General features: G+C 34.3%; 1 protein-coding gene across 1 annotated transcript in view; it reads right to left on the bottom strand.

Moving 5' to 3' along the window:
• The window catches only part of SEMA3D (semaphorin 3D), a 193,242-nt gene that overhangs the window by 41,776 nt on the left and 135,319 nt on the right, over nt 1-16,147 (bottom strand). The window contains exons 10-11 of the mRNA XM_028846124.2: nt 3,803-3,917; nt 2,299-2,368 (exon numbers count right to left, since the gene is read on the bottom strand). Of these exons, the coding sequence (XP_028701957.1) occupies nt 2,299-2,368; nt 3,803-3,917 (185 nt within the window). The remainder of the gene's footprint in view (nt 1-2,298; nt 2,369-3,802; nt 3,918-16,147) is intronic.

The raw sequence follows: 16,147 nt of genomic DNA, 5'->3' as shown, positions 1-16,147 counted from the left end.
TGCCTAGGATATTTTAAAGGTATGATGCCTCATGCTTAATGGCATTGCCATTATTGTAGGTTAATTATGTCTTCTTGCTGGACAAAGGATGTGATATGCATTCCAATGTCACCTTGGTCTTTAGGATGGCATTAAAAACAAACGAATAAAGTATAAGAAGAACAAAGAACCAACTTGTAACTTCAAACTCTGGGTGGGCAGAAACTTAATAGGAGAAAAAAACGAACTATCTTGGGGCTATATTTTCCTGGCACATATCCGTGCCTTGTGTGTGGAGCACAGTGACTTCAAAGAAAGTGCTGCAATTGGAAAGGTGCCAATGGAACTGGGATTGAGATACTCGACTAGAGGCACTTTTTATACCTTTTTACATTAGGATATAAATTAACAGAAAAATGGAGTCCAAAATAGCAGCTTCCTAGGAAATCGTCTTTATTCTCATATTTAAACATTCACATCCTATATCTTATAATTAACCAAATAGTGTTTTGTTTTCTGATATATTCTGAACCAGCAGTGCATTTCAGTTTATGAATAAGGTATTGTGAACTAAATGAGGATTGTGCCACAGAAAAAAAATTATATTGTGCATATAAATAGATTAAAAATTTATTCACTAGGAGGCAGTAAGACCTTTTCTTCAGTACCAATATCAGTATCTTCAATTCCTTCTATGCTGATGTCAATATACATTGATAACGATTGAGAGCAAAACTGGAAAATATGAAAACTATTTCCAACAATGTAGGCAGTCATAGGGAACAGGAGTAAGGGTGTGTTTTGAACATAGTCAAATTTAAATTACTGAATTCAATAAAATTAAGGCAGGGGGGCCTACATATTATTTGAGAAAGTTTCATAGATGCTAGTACAACTTTTTTTTTTTTTTTTTTTTTTGAGACAGAATTTCCTTTTGTTGCCCAGGCTGGAGTGCAATGGTGCAATCTTGGCTCACTGCAACCTCCGCCTCTCAAGTTCAAGTGATTCTCCTGCCTCAGCCTCCTGAGTAGCGAGGATTACAGGTGCCCACCACCACACCTGACTAATTTTTTGTATTTTTAGTAGAGATGGGGTTTCACCATGTTGGGGAGGCTGGTCTCAAACTTCTGACCTCAGATGATCCACCCGCTTTGGTCTCCCAAAGTGTTGGGATTACAGGCGTGAGCCATCACGCCCAGCGATGCTAGTACAGCTTTTAAGGAAGTCAGAAGGTCTCAATGATAAGTACATGAGAGCATTATGCAAAAAGAAGACAAAAATACAGGAGTAGAAAACATGAAATTATCTTCATTTTCAATCTTTTTTTTTTTTTTTTTTTTTTACTACTTATAGGCTGCTTCTCTTTGAGCAAGTAATGTAAACATTCTTTGCCTAAATTAGTAAAGCGGTGAAATACTCATAATAGCCACACCTATCTTTGTAGGGTAACTGGGAAATGATAATAGGATAGCATGTGATGATGTTTTAAAACTTAAGAGTGTCCCATCTCATGATTATAGCCTTAAAAATGAACTTAAACATTTACCCACGTATTTCCTTAGTACTATCAGTATGACACATATCTTGGAATTACGATGATTAATATATGCAAACAACTTTTTTTTTTTTTTTTGGTGACAGGGTCTCTCTGTGTCACCTAGGCTGGAGTACAGTGGTACCATCATGGCTTACTGCAGCCTCTGCCTCCCAGGCTCAAAGAGTCCTCTGACCTCAGCCTTCTGAGTAGCTGGGACTACAGACATGTGCCTCCATGCCCAGCTAAATTTTTTTATTTTTATTTTTGTAGAGACTGGGTCTCACTGTGTTGTCCAGGCTGGTCTTGAACTCCTGAGCTCAAGTCATCCTCCCCTTGGACTTCCAAAGTGCTGGTATTATAGGAGTGAGCTGCTGAGCCCGGTCTGCATATGCCTTTTGTACACAGAAAATTTATTTTAGGATTTTATCTCACAGATATATTTGTTCCTATGGGGAATGGCATTTGAACAAGATTAGTCACTGAAGCATTATATGCAAAAGTAGGAGTTTGGAAATAACAGAAATGTCCACGTTCAGATGACTGGTTAAATAACTTGTCGTAAGTATTATAGGGAATGCTATGCTGGTGTAAAAAGAAAAAATATATGATTTTTACATTGATATTAAATGATTTTTAAGGAACATTAAGTAAAATGGTAAAATGAAAAAAAAATGTTTACGACATGCTACTACAAAGGCAGGGACAAAAAGATCCTATAACTATAATGGCTTGCATACATATACAATTCTCTAAAAGCATTAAAAGCATTTTGTTGAACATACCTGGTTGTAGTAAAGACTCCGTATACTACAGGATTTCTTTCATCTCTTGTGGGGAGTAAATATATATCTTCTATTAAAGGGAAAAAATAAATATTTACTCTTATTTTTCAGTATTACATTTGCTTTTTTGTTAATACGACTGAAACTCTGAAAATCTAAACAGTTTATAAGATTAAAATAACAGAGGCACTATATTATGCCTTGAGAAATCAAATATAAGATTGATTTTTTCTCACTGACTATGTATAGTATGGTACAATTGATAATCTCTAAGGCAGTTTCCAATTAGAAATCTTTGATTTCATAGAAAATACAAACCAAAAAATAAGTAATTTTTACCCTCTAATGTGAAAAAGTTCTGTCCTATAATTGTGTCGTTAGTAATTAATTTACCTTTTTTTTTCTTTTCTTTTCTTTCTTTTTTTTTTTTTTTTTGATGGAGTCTTGCTCTATCACCCAGGCTAGAATGCAGTGGCACGATCTTTTCTCACTGCAACCTCTCCCTCCTGGATTCAAGCAATTCTGCTACTTCAGCCTCCCAAGTAGCTGGGATTACAGGTGCCCACCACCAGCCCGGCTACTTTTTATATTTTTAGTTAACAGACAGTTTGAACTTCTGACCTCAAGTGATCCGCCTACCTCCGCCTCCCAAAGTGCTGGGATTACAGGCGTGAACCACCACGCCCAGCCTCATTTACTTATTTGGTAACCGTAAGGAAATAGTTACCCCAAAATTAGTGCAGTATTGACAGTAAGTTATGTGCGAATAATATTCTTTAAAAGATTAAGATGTGAATGTGCTTACACACAATATGAGAGGTCATCCATGATTACTCAATATATACTTTAAGCTTGTAAAATACACAATACTGATGAAATAATTTAATGATACAGATTATCATTTATACATTACATGGCAAAAACAAGAACAAGTTCAAGAAGCTAAAAGCTAATAATGCTAACATTATACACAACCAAAAAAGAAAAAAAAATCATTCTAGGACTTGGAAGGAGTTTTTGAGGGAGTGAAGAGGAGAAGTGAAATAGAAAAAGCTGTCTACTGCTTGTGCTTATTCTTTTCATCAACAAGTCGGAGGGACAGTGTTCACCAAGTCTCCTGTACTCGCCAGCAGAGGGCATCCGTGGAACAAGGAATCCAACTTTTCCTACCTATAGAAGGTGGCTCCTTTCAAAATGAAAGACTGCACAGAGAATGGATGAACTTTGTAGTTTCAGAGCTCATACCTTTCTGTGTCTTGCTGGAGTTTTTTTCCTTCACTTACTTTGAGGACTCTTACAAAGAGAAGAGTTACTGCATTACTACGTGTGCCCAAACCTAGAGCACTTCCGTGTACTTTGCATGTGAATTTCAGTAAGAACCACTCCTGTAAGGTTTGCTCAGCTATAATTAATCAGGCCAAATTGGAGCCAAAGGGAAACAAATGCCAAGTTACTTAATTAGGCAGTGAGGCTTTTCCAAGAAAGGAGGAAAGAAGGAACTTACGAAGCTCATCAAAGTAAGTATCTGCCCCATCACTTCCAGGAATTGAGCAAATCAATCTGGCCTTAAGAAAAGTCGTCCACTTGTTTATCAGGCTGCGTTGTCCTCCTACATCATTCTGACATGAAAAAAAAAAAAAAAAAAACAAAAGATAAATATTTACCAGCACAATTCTTTCATTCACGAAAACTGGTAGCTATTACAGGTATTACAGTGTTTTATTGATGCCATTGTTTACAAAGACACGGGATTCAGATATTGAATCCTTGAACTTTAAAATAAGGGAAAAGATAGTATATGCCCTCAATCTTAAATGTTTTTCTCATTGTTAAATGAATTCAATACAAGCAATTCAGCTCTACTGGATGAGTAGATGCATATAAGGTAATAGTAAAGGCAACTTGAAATTAAATCCCACCTGCCAATTTTTTTGCTTCATAACTTGCAAGAGACTATTTTTTTAAGTCTCTACTTTCTCATTGATAAAAATGATAAATCTCTTGAAATATGGTTAGTTAATTTTGTTGTTGTTTTTCAGAGATGAGGTCTTTCTATGTTGTCCAAGCTGGAGTGCAGTAATTATTCACAGGTAAGATCATCGCCTCAAACCCCTGGGCTCAAGTGATCCTCCCACATTAGCCTCCTGAGTAGCTGATACTACAGGTGCATACAACTGTACCCAGCTGAAATACGGTTAGTTTGATGAGTAAATGGGGAAAAAAAAGTCTATAAAATGCTTAGCATAGTCCTAGGCAACTTGAGTTCAATGAATGCTAGTACTGGCTTGTATAGTATTTATAGGATTAAAAACAGTATTTGTAGCCTTTAGCAATATGTCTCTTTATAGACTTAAAAGTCTTTTTCAAATTTAATATCTTACTGATTAAACATCAATGCAACATAAACATATGCATAATAATACATATATAGAAACCATCCTTTTGCCTATAATCACAGCACTTTGGGAGGCTGAGGCAGGAGGATCAGTTGAATCCAGTAGTTCTAGACCAGTATGGTCAACATAGTGGGATCTCATCTCTACAAAAATTAGTCATGTGTGGTGGTGTGTGCATGTAATCCCCGCTATTCAGAAGGCTGAAGAAGGAAGATTGCTTAAGCCCAGGGGTTCGAGGTTGCAGTGAGACATGGTTGTGCCACTGATTCTAGTCTGGGTGACAGAGCAAGATCCTGTCTCAAAAGCAAACAAAACCAAAACAAATCTTTTAAATAATATTTATCTATATTTTCCGTTCTTTATTTTTACTCTGAAATGATTCATTAAAAATGTTCTTTAAGCATTTAGCAAAACATAAACACTTAAATCAATTACACAATAAAAAAGATTACAGGCCGGGCGTGGTGGCTCACGCCTGTAATCCCAGCACTTTGGGAGGTCAAGGTGGGTGGATCACGAGGTCAGGAGATCGAGACCATCCTGGCTAACACGGTGAAACCCTGTCTCTACTAAAAATACAAAAAATTAGCCGGACGTGGTGGCGGGCGCCTGTGGTCCCAGCTACTCAGGAGGCTGAGGCAGGAGAATGGCGTGAACCGGGGAGGTGGAGCTTGCAGTGAGCCAAGATCGCGCCACTGCACTCCAATCTGGAGACACAGCGAGACTCTGTCTCCAAAAAAAAAAAAATTCACAGTATTCAATAATTCAGCATAAAAATTTATATTCTCATTTTTAAATTAATATATACCTGTTGATATGGTTTAGCTCTGTGTTCCCACCCAACTCTCATTTTGTAGCTTCCATAATTCCCACATGTTATGGGAAGGACTCTGTGGGAGATGATTGAATTATGGAGGTGGGTCTTTCCCATGCTGTCCTCGTGATAGTGAATGGGTCTCACGAGATCTGATGGTTTTAAAAACAGGAGTTGCCCTGCATAAGCTTTCTTTGCCTGCTGCCATCCAGGTAAAATGTGACTTGCTCGTCGTTGCCTTCTGGAATGTGAGGCCTCCACAGGCATGTGAAACTGTGAGTCCAAGTAAACCTATTTATTTTATAAATTCCCCAGTTTCCAGTATGTCTTTATCAGAAGCATGAAAACAGACTAATACACCTGTGAACACTGAATAAGTATGATTTTTCGTTCATTTGACTCAACTAGCTCTGCTGTGCTTATGATAAAACTAATTTATTTAAATTACTACTGGAGCCTATCTTTTCCAATAATTTATTTACATTTAAGTATAAATTACAAAAAATCATTTATCCTTGAATCAATCTATGTTCTGTAAAGTTAATGAGAAGTTAACTGTTAAGTTTCAAGTCTGAATATCTAGAAACTTTCTTCTTTTATCTCTGAAATTAAACTAAATTAGAGAAAGGCATTTAAGTGACTACAACAAACAGGAGAATTTGAAATCATATAAATACTATGCATGAAAAAAGGGGGAAGGGAAGAAGGAAAGGAAACCAGAGACCAGAGGTATGTTTATAGCCTTAGCACCTAACACCACGGGCATCTATGGTATGTGATACCCAGAGTGAATCATTTTTTACATTCCTTTCCCACTAAACAAAAGATACATTTTCAATAATAGTTCTGTAAAACTCAGGAACAATTATTATTTTCTTTATTTGCTCCGTAGTTTATAACACACAATTTTAAAATAATAACTTTGAAATTTAAAAGCAACAACACTCAATAAAATATTTCATGTACGAACTAAAAATTGGCACTTAAGGAACAAACTATCACACCTCATAGTTTGCACTATGTCTCACTGTTTTAAATTTTAAATGATTCCAAATCATTATGAACTTACTCTTGGAACATGTGTGTAACTGAGTACATGTGTGCTGGCGGCTGACTATCCTCACAAATATCCATATATACACATATACATATACATAATAGATACACAGTAGTAAACAACAATTTAAAATCTAGACTGAAAAGACTCTTCTATGATTAGCATATTGTCACTGATACTGTTTACAATTACTGGCATGTGGTGATAATAAAAAGCACAATAATTTTTAATTGGTTTTTGAATAATTTTTAATTCTTGCTAGACAATGCACTCCGTAAAATTCCCTCCACTCAACTCCTGATATGTCACTAAATCCCTATCACTGCTGAATGAAGACATGATTAGTAGTTAATACATAACTAAGAATAAAAGACAAAATTGAAAAAATTTTCAGAATGGTATAGACTAAGGGCCAAGGAGTTTGAGTTTCCTCTAAAATTTCATTATAGTGGGAAAATGGCAAAAGCTTCACTGAAGAGTTGGATTTAATGCTCACTTTTTACAATAATTGATGGGACCAAACTACATACGGAGAAATTGGTTCAGAAAAATACACTTAGTGCTGGAAACTAGGGAAAAGGACAATGGGTGGAACAATCCAGCACATCTAGGGAGAATCAGGATAAACTGTGTTTAGTTGAAGACTGAGATCAATTAAAATAGTGAAGGAAAAAGTTATAAAAGTAAATTGGGGTAAGATCAAGGAAAGCTTTAATGCCAGGCCAGAGTGTCTGTATGTTATTAAGTTCACATGAAGAACTACTAAAAAATTTAGTAATTGGTAAGGAAGTTAAATAATCAGTTTCCTTTTAAGAAAATGCATAATATATTCTATATAGTGACTCTCTTATAAAAAATGTCAGTAATTGCTCTTACATTTATATTTTATATACAATAATTTTATTATGAGTATCATTGTTAAAAAATAAAGTATATTTCAGCTAGTTATTGGATGATTACAGATGTCTGCAGATGCAGACAGATTTATCTAGATATGACTTATTTTTAATGCCAATATCCTCAGATCATTTATGAAAAAAAGTCTATACATTAATAAGAATGAGCAAAAATATTGAATCTTTCTCCTAATGTAACAATGAGTTCTGTGTTCACATATAGTAGGATTCCAGTGAGAAGATGTATATCTGGAATTATCAGAAACTAAGATAATTTTAAATAAATTTAAAAATATATTTCCCCATCTATTTCATGACCCTTGACTTAGACCTTTTTAAAGTAATATATTGAATCTTTACATTTTTCATCAGCTTTCTAGTTGTGCTAAGAAGAGCACTGGTAAAAAAAAACAATTTTATTTTAATGCATTCTTATATATTGATAGTATTTATTAAATTTTCTTTGCCTACATTTGTATGTTTTGAGAGGGTCAGCAGTGAATACTGAAAATAGTGTTGATTCAATAAATATAAACAAAGATATCAGTGATCATGAATATAATGCCAGAGACTCAAGTTTGGCTTACCCAACTCAGAATATGTGCTGAAATTATTTTGTTAAGTGAATACATATATAAGCAGAATATCAGCTTAATGACATTCCTTTAACAGGCATACACAGTATTACTTCATAAAAATGAACAACTGTATCCTCTTTTAAACATTTTACTAAGTAAAAGCGACAATAAATGTTCATTTTCAAACATTGCCTCCCTTTCTATTTATAATTATCACTGATATTTAAGGTAACCATGAGAACATTCTAACTAGTAGAATAATCCTATCTAGATTTGAAGGACAGAGAAGGGATTTATACTGTACCTGCATTTCTTTTAACCTGATTTAAAAAAAAATGAAATTTTTTGAATGAAATAATCTTACCTACCCATCCTACAGCCTTCTCTAGCCCCTCAGAAATAAAAAGATAAAAAACCAAGACAAAACAAAACCAAAAAAAATCCAAGCCAAAGATGAAAGCCACCTGTGGTCAGAAGGGAAACAAATACAGTTCCCGAGATAATAGCACTCAGGAATGGATTATAAGCATTTAATGACTGGATAGTAACTCTTACAGACATCCAGAAGCATGACCTGAGATGGCAAAGTTCAACTCACAAGGAGTTGTATTTCTCCTGCAGGGAAATGTCAGTTGGGTGGATTTTGTTGACCAGTTTCTCAGTCCCTGGATTTGTTTGCATATCCACACAATCTCCTCTAAGAACTTTAAGCCCAGGAGAGGGCTGAAAGAGAGGTAACCACTTTTGTACTAAATTGTCACCTCCTTGCTTATTTTTGTGAAGTTCTAAAGAATACAACCATCTCACTAACACAACAGATTTATTATTAAGATGTCAAAATCAGCAGTTCTTAGTCACCAGTCACTTCTGTGAGTCTCTACACTGTTTATCATTCACTTTTTGTAGCCAGGTTTCCAAAAGCCTTGACACCCTCTACTCAAAGATGCAGATGAAAGTAACAAAGAAATTATGTGTAAACAAGCCTGATCACATGTGTTCAATTTGGGTGGTAAGTAGAGAGGCTGCCTGTTTTCTTTTTCCTGTACTTTTCTAGGTGTTTGCAATATTTCTTAATTTAAAATGATTAATTAAAAAAAGAAAAAATAAAGACAAAACAAACCACAATTTGCAATACTTCAGCAGCTTTAAAATATAGTACCTCTGAGTCGTTTGATGGTATGATGGCTACATGTTACGAATTACTAAGATCTTCTAATCATAGCGTCTACTAATAGGTAGATCAGACTTAAAGCAGGGTAATATGGCATTACATTTTCCTTCTACTGTCCCAGAAAAACTCAAACTCTTATAAATCTTACATAGACATGTAAAGTAGCTAGCAGCTGTCACACCTGAACTTTTATTGAGTGTGCCTTTTGACCTTTGGGTCACTATGCTGGGTTCCTCTGTTAAACATGATGTTATCTGTATATACCATCCATCCTCTTCAAGGATCCCTCAGTACTTTATAAACGTTGTCATTTTAACCTATATATTAGATAATAGTGGCTTTTGGAAAATGTAATAATTGACTTTCAGCTCCTATGCTCTTAAATCCTGAAGATTTTATAAAATCAGTTTACAAGATATTTGAAAACAAGTGTTTTGTTAATCTACTAATTTGTATGCAGAGATTTGTAACCCTATTAATGAGTTTAAGTTGAAGGATACTATTTTCAAATCAATAGAAACTGGATAATGACAAAGTTTAAGAACTTTAAAAAAATAGTTGATGCTGGAGTTAGAGGTTATAAATTATTCTTTGCTTAACATTTAGTTATTTTACCTAATACTGCTCTTCTGTATCTTTGTGCAAGCAAGAGAATGAAATTCTCAGACTCTTTGAAAACCATGATATATGCATCCTTTGTGTGCCCCACTCCCTGTTCTACCCATTAGTAACACTTATGCTTATAGATTTTAGTTTGAATTAATACTACTCACCTTCTTTTGAAGCGTGATATAAATACTACAGTATTATAAATTAATAAAAACCTATTCCATTACTCAAACTAACACGGAGGCAAACATACAGGCTTCCTGTTGGCCATTTTTACAAATTCAACAAATAAGATTAGAGAAATTTAATACTTTTATCTTTTTGATTTAATGCCTGTTATATTTCAATCCATCATTAATATTATTTGCTTGATTTGTCATTTATAATAGATCCCACAGCAACTGTCCAATCTACATCTATCTGTGTTGTCTCAATCTTCACTGGGTTATTTCTAGAGACAGATTTTAGAATCTTTCTTTGAAAACTTAGTACAAATGATCTTCATGGGGCTGTATAAATAAATAATGATAAGGATAATCAAAACTCAGGGTGGCCTATTCAGAAGGTTGAAACTATGACCATGACATGGTAGAAACAAAAAGTGAAACCTGTCATAAGCCCCAAGGACACTCATTAGAAGTGTATGCCATATATTGACCTATATTACTATATTGTGAAGAAGATCTTAAATGAGTATATTTCAATACATTAAGTGAACTAATGGAAGATAGTGAAGTTATGCTCATTAAATCAAATGAAACAAACTATGTTGAAATTCACTTTTTAGCCTGTGGGTCTTCTTTTGCAATAGTTGCAATGCTATAACTATGTTTCATGTACCTGGTTCATTGGGATTAAAAAAAAAGGGTCTGACCACTAAAAAGTAAAGGCAAAAATAATAATATGAATTTTAAAAATAAGGTTGTGAGTTTTCACCTAACCATATTTGGCCACCAACTCAGGTAAGTTAAGTTGTAGAAACAAATGTAGAAACAACTATGTAACATAGAACATGTAGAAATATAACATGTAGAAACAAATATCTCTTCACTTATTTTCTTTGGCAACTGAAATTATAAGCATTTTTTAATATAAAGAGAAATTTATGGATACCATTTCTCTTGACTAGAGGAAGATCTATCGGCACTTGCCCTTTACTATTTTCAAAGGTTTTTGTCCCATTTCTGATACTTAGGAAGCCCCCCAAAATTCTTGACATATAATAACATAGAGTCTTTTACCTCACCTACTAATAATCTTGAAATACCTTAGAGGAAATAAAAATATACAAACTCAAACATCTAAGGAAAAGGATAGACAAGAAAAAAAACAAAAAAACAAAAAACAAAACCTTTTGTGGCAGGTATTAAACACACTAAGTTTTAATGGATAAATTCTATAGAGGCTTTCAAGGCAATTATTTTTTTTCTGAAAAAAACACTTCGTATTTAGAGACTACTATTTATGATTTGCTGTTAATGACTAAGCAAACAGAAATGGAGAGCATGTTTTTCTAACTACTTCAGAAACTCATAAAAATTATTGGAAATACAGGACTGGTGTAATACACTATCCTAAACAACTCAGTTTCTAAGATTTAGCACATTCAATTAGGTAAATCTAGGCATGTGAATCAGTCCTTTTCAGGTAGAATCAGAGTTGATTCAATTAAAAAAAAAAAAAAAAGCTGTAGCAAACAGTATAAACCCTTTCCTAGGAATTTCTCAGACAGGAAAACAGATGGAAGTGAAGCAAAAGCACATCTGTAACTCGTGGGCACTAAATCTCTCATGTAGGTTGTAAGTGACATGCTGAAAGTAAGCACAAAAACCACAGCTCAACAGAGATCAATAAATACGGAAAGTGTCATCGGCCTAAAAACACAAATCTTCAAAGGCAGTAATTGTCCAAATAGGACCATATATCAAAATAGACAATGCAAGTGGAATTGAAGCAAAGGGCTATTAATGAGACCCCCAGGCAAGTTATGTGAAAGGGCCATCCAAACTGAATTCCTGGCATGGGGAAAGGAAATACTGAAAAACAAAAAAGAGAATTGGCATAAACTACAGCTGGGATCTGGAGTAGACTCCCGTAAGTATAACGGAGAGCTCTTCCAAAAATGAATAGAATTAAAAAATAATGCAAAACAGCATTGAGGTGAAAAATTGAAAGCAAGTCTCACTGAAGAAACTAGTATTTCCACCCATTGGCTTAAAAGGTGGGGCATGAAGGGAAACACACACACACACACACACACACACACACACACACACACAGAGTAATAAACATCACACAGACATAAATAATGGTATTTTGAAAGTACTAACTTGCAAAGTAAATAGACACAAATCTTTTCATGGGTTCATTTCATGTGGTTTTGGCTGTTCATTCAATTAGCATTTAATACCCCATCACAAAGATCTGTGTTATTTACCATCTACGAGAGCAGTTCTTTGGGGTGTAAGTTGCACCATTTTGTGCTTCAAAATATTGACTGCTTCACAAAATGAAAGAATTGTAGAGCTTGACAAGGACTTTAGAAATCCTTCAAGGTTAAACAATTTATTGGAAAAATAGAGTAAGTAGTTTGACTGGAAAGTGGGAACACTACTAAAAATAATCCATTAGAAAATGTGCTCTACCATGTACAATTATAAACATACTAAGTTTAAAAGACACTCTGTGGATGAAGGTACTTATTCTCCTCAGGCTCTCATTGATCAATATTGCCAAGTAAAATTATCTTTTAAATCAGTTTATTTATTGTGACTCTCTTCATTGATATCCCTTGACCAAAATTTGCATTGTTCAGATCATTTATGCAACTTTGTCCAAATACAGCTCCAAATTACTTTGACTGTGTTCAGAAATAAGATCAATCTTCAAAGCACAAATTCTCTTAAAGAAAAATAATAATGGTAACTCCAGCCTTTAAAACTAATAAAATGACGTATCTTATCTTTGGTAACTAACCTGCCCCTAACACCGCAAAATACACACACCACTACCATGAACACCAACTTCTTCCACTCCTAAGGTCAGGTACACTGATACGGCTCCAAATGTATGTATGATGTGTGTGTGTGTGTGTGTGTGCATGCACGTGCACATGAACGTGTGCATATGTGTGATTGTTGGGATTAAATTCACTGTAGTGTGACCAGATATTTACATTATTTATTCATCAATCTCTTATAGTAAATTGTTGCATGCTTGTAAACTTATATATCTAAGTTACCCTTGTTTTTGGTAACTTCCTCAGTTTCTGTCACATCCAAATTCATATGATCTCATTAAAGCCTTACATTTGTTTGGTAAAACAGTCATGGAAGCAATAGGTCCCTGGTGTCCTCATTTGTTTAGGTTAAGAAACTGAGAGAATGAGAAGTAGAGCAAAATGTAAACCTAGATCTGATTTTAAGTTGAACATTCATATACTCCAGGCAAAGGTCATTGATGATATCTTTACTGCCAAATCTAACACCTAGTCTTTAATCGTAATCTTACTTGACCTGTTTTTGATAAGCGACATTTTTGATAGCTGCTTTCTTCTTGAAGCAGTCTTTTCCCCTGACTTGTGACAACACTCTTCTCCAGTTTTTCCACTCAGCAATGACACCATTCCACTCTGCAAATTGCCTTTGCAGACATTTTTCTCTTCTATTTCTTAAATGTCATTGTCCCTTTGGATTCTATGCTTGCCCTTTGATCTTGCACTACAAATCTGTCTGAGCAATGTCAGGCACTTCCATAACTTCAAGATCTGCCAGTATACTGGTAATTTTCAAATTTATTAGTCCAGAGACTACTGAGCCTCAGGTTATATTTTCAACTGGCTATTGAGTCCCCATATCTCAGAACCACATCAAGTTCTTCATGTCCAAATATAAAAATCTGTGCTCATAATTTTTTTTTGTTATTTACTGTCTCATATCAAAATATGTATCTGTGTACATGTTCCTGGTCCATACTGTATCTTCTAGGAATCACAATTACGAAGAATAAAAGGGTACTTGTCTACAAGGTGGCTATCAAAATCTCTGTGATGGGAGAAAGAGAATTAAAATGCATTAAAAAATTTAGCTCATGAGTCATGCCAGTCATATTTGAAGACTAACATCTACATAGCATGGCTATTGGATAGTGCAGGTGTAGAACAGTACCATCATTACCAGAATGCTCTATTGGTCAGCCCTATGCATACCAGGCAAATAATAAAAGAGCAGTAATAAAGTGAGGACTTTATAGAAATCTACATATACTTTCTACCTGAACTATCTCTTGAACTTACTCTTAGTGCTTATCTCTTTGTTCCTGTTGTCTTTAGGGAACAACCTAACAGATTCTCCCAGTCACAAATATTTCTGGATCCAGATACATTCTTTAAATAGCTGCTAGCTGTATTTACCTATCTTGACACTTCTCTGCTTTAAATATTTTATAATCCCTCATTGACTACAGGATAGAGTTCACACTCACTAACATGGAAACACGACTTCTTATCAACTAATTTACCACTCTAATCTCAAAAGTCATTGCTCCCCAGACACATCCCTTGAATTCCAATTACAACAAGATTTCACTGTTCCATAAACAAAAAATAAAACCAAAACAAAACCAAAAAAAAAAAAAAAAACGGTCACCACGCCGCCTCAAATGCCTGACCTCCACTCCTTAGTGTTGTTCCACTTCCTCATAGAACTCAACTAAAGCACCACTTCCTTCGTCCTTGGGCTTCACCAAATCCTTGAGTTCTCAGCTCGTAACTCTATCACATCACATTATGATTATTTGTTGATATGTCTATTGCCCCCACTATAAACTTTGAAAGAAAAGGGACAGTGGTTGATTATTTACACTAATTGTCTAGTAGAGTGCATTTTGCACAGAAATTATTTCATATTTTCTTGCTGTTGTTGAAAAGTGAGATGATAAAATAATAAACAAAAGAGTTATAAAATTGAGAAGATTTACCCATGTTCTGCGAATAATCCTTTACCCATTTTTATATAATGTTTCCTATTGCCAAAGCCTTTTCCCCACCAATCACAGTTTACTACTTAGACTAATAATAATATCTTTGACAGGTCAATAAAACGAGTTTTACAAGTCAATAAAACAATTGTTTTTCAGTTAGTAAGATGAAGGGAGCTCTTAAATTGTCAGCAGTTCTTTACTGTGCTAACGTATTCAGTGAAACATGAAAACAAATGAACAACTATAACAGTAAGAACAACAAAACCTGAGTATTTCCAAATATGTTCTGTGGGAATATGCTGATGGAACAAATAGAATAAAGGACTCTCATGTTACTAAAAAATCTTTGTCAATTCAGTGAAGCATACAGAGTTTACTCTTAGTTTCCTCTAACGTGATTTGTTCCTTCTTAGATCTTTACTTGTATCTATTGAACTCAATTTTGTTTCACAGCATAGAGGTGCATTCTGTTATTATTTGTCAAAAGAAAAAACAATATTATAATGACGTTGGGGGTAAGAAACAACAGAAAGGAATAATAAGTTTCAAATAATGTCAAAATAATCTTTTTTATGTGAAAATAAGATACCACAGCAACAATGATGCTGAGGTCTTTTTAAACTATTGCTAAAATTGTTATAGTTTTGTAGGACATCTTGTCATATTTTAAATAAAGATTTTCAGTCATTTCTCATGTTGTCAGTGAAATCTCCACTTGAAAGTGTTCACTTTTTGACACAACTTAATCTTAGATTATTAAGTTAGAAACATGGGCAGCATGTGATGCAACTAAGAAACTGCAAGGAAAGCATTTAGAAGCAAAACATTGTAGACATTTGACCAATGGATTATATGTACAGTGAGAAATTCTGAAGAGGTGCTCATTTAAAAAAGTGATTGAGTAGAGATACACTAATTAATGAAGAACCTCTATTTTTTTAAAAGTAAATTCATCCATTATATATTCTTCTTTGATCTCACAATTTGTTAGCTTTTTAACCAAGAACAATAGCATGACAGACTCTTGCTGTGTGGCCTCAGAGGTTTTGTGTGCGTGTGTGTGATTGGAAAACTCATTTACGACAATTTTCTCTGCCTTTCCAGTTCTCTAGGTGTTTTTTTCATAATATAAATAAAATATTACATGTTGATGTTTAGAGAATAGGTTATAATTTTAATATAGGAATTTATACATGGGGCAACTACATTTTTCTTTAATATATTTCTCCACCTCTGAGATTAACTTTCAGTATATTTATACTAGGGTAAGACATTACTTTGTTATAAATACATTTCTGTTAAATAGATTATATTTATCAAGAAATAAGCATTGAACTGGTGCACAAAA

This window comes from Macaca mulatta, chromosome 3 (genome assembly GCF_049350105.2).
Source record: "Macaca mulatta isolate MMU2019108-1 chromosome 3, T2T-MMU8v2.0, whole genome shotgun sequence".
In the NCBI taxonomy this organism is placed as follows: Eukaryota; Metazoa; Chordata; class Mammalia; order Primates; family Cercopithecidae; genus Macaca; species Macaca mulatta.
The sequence above is the reverse complement of the archived record's forward strand: the minus strand, read 5'-3'. Positions and strand labels throughout refer to the sequence as shown.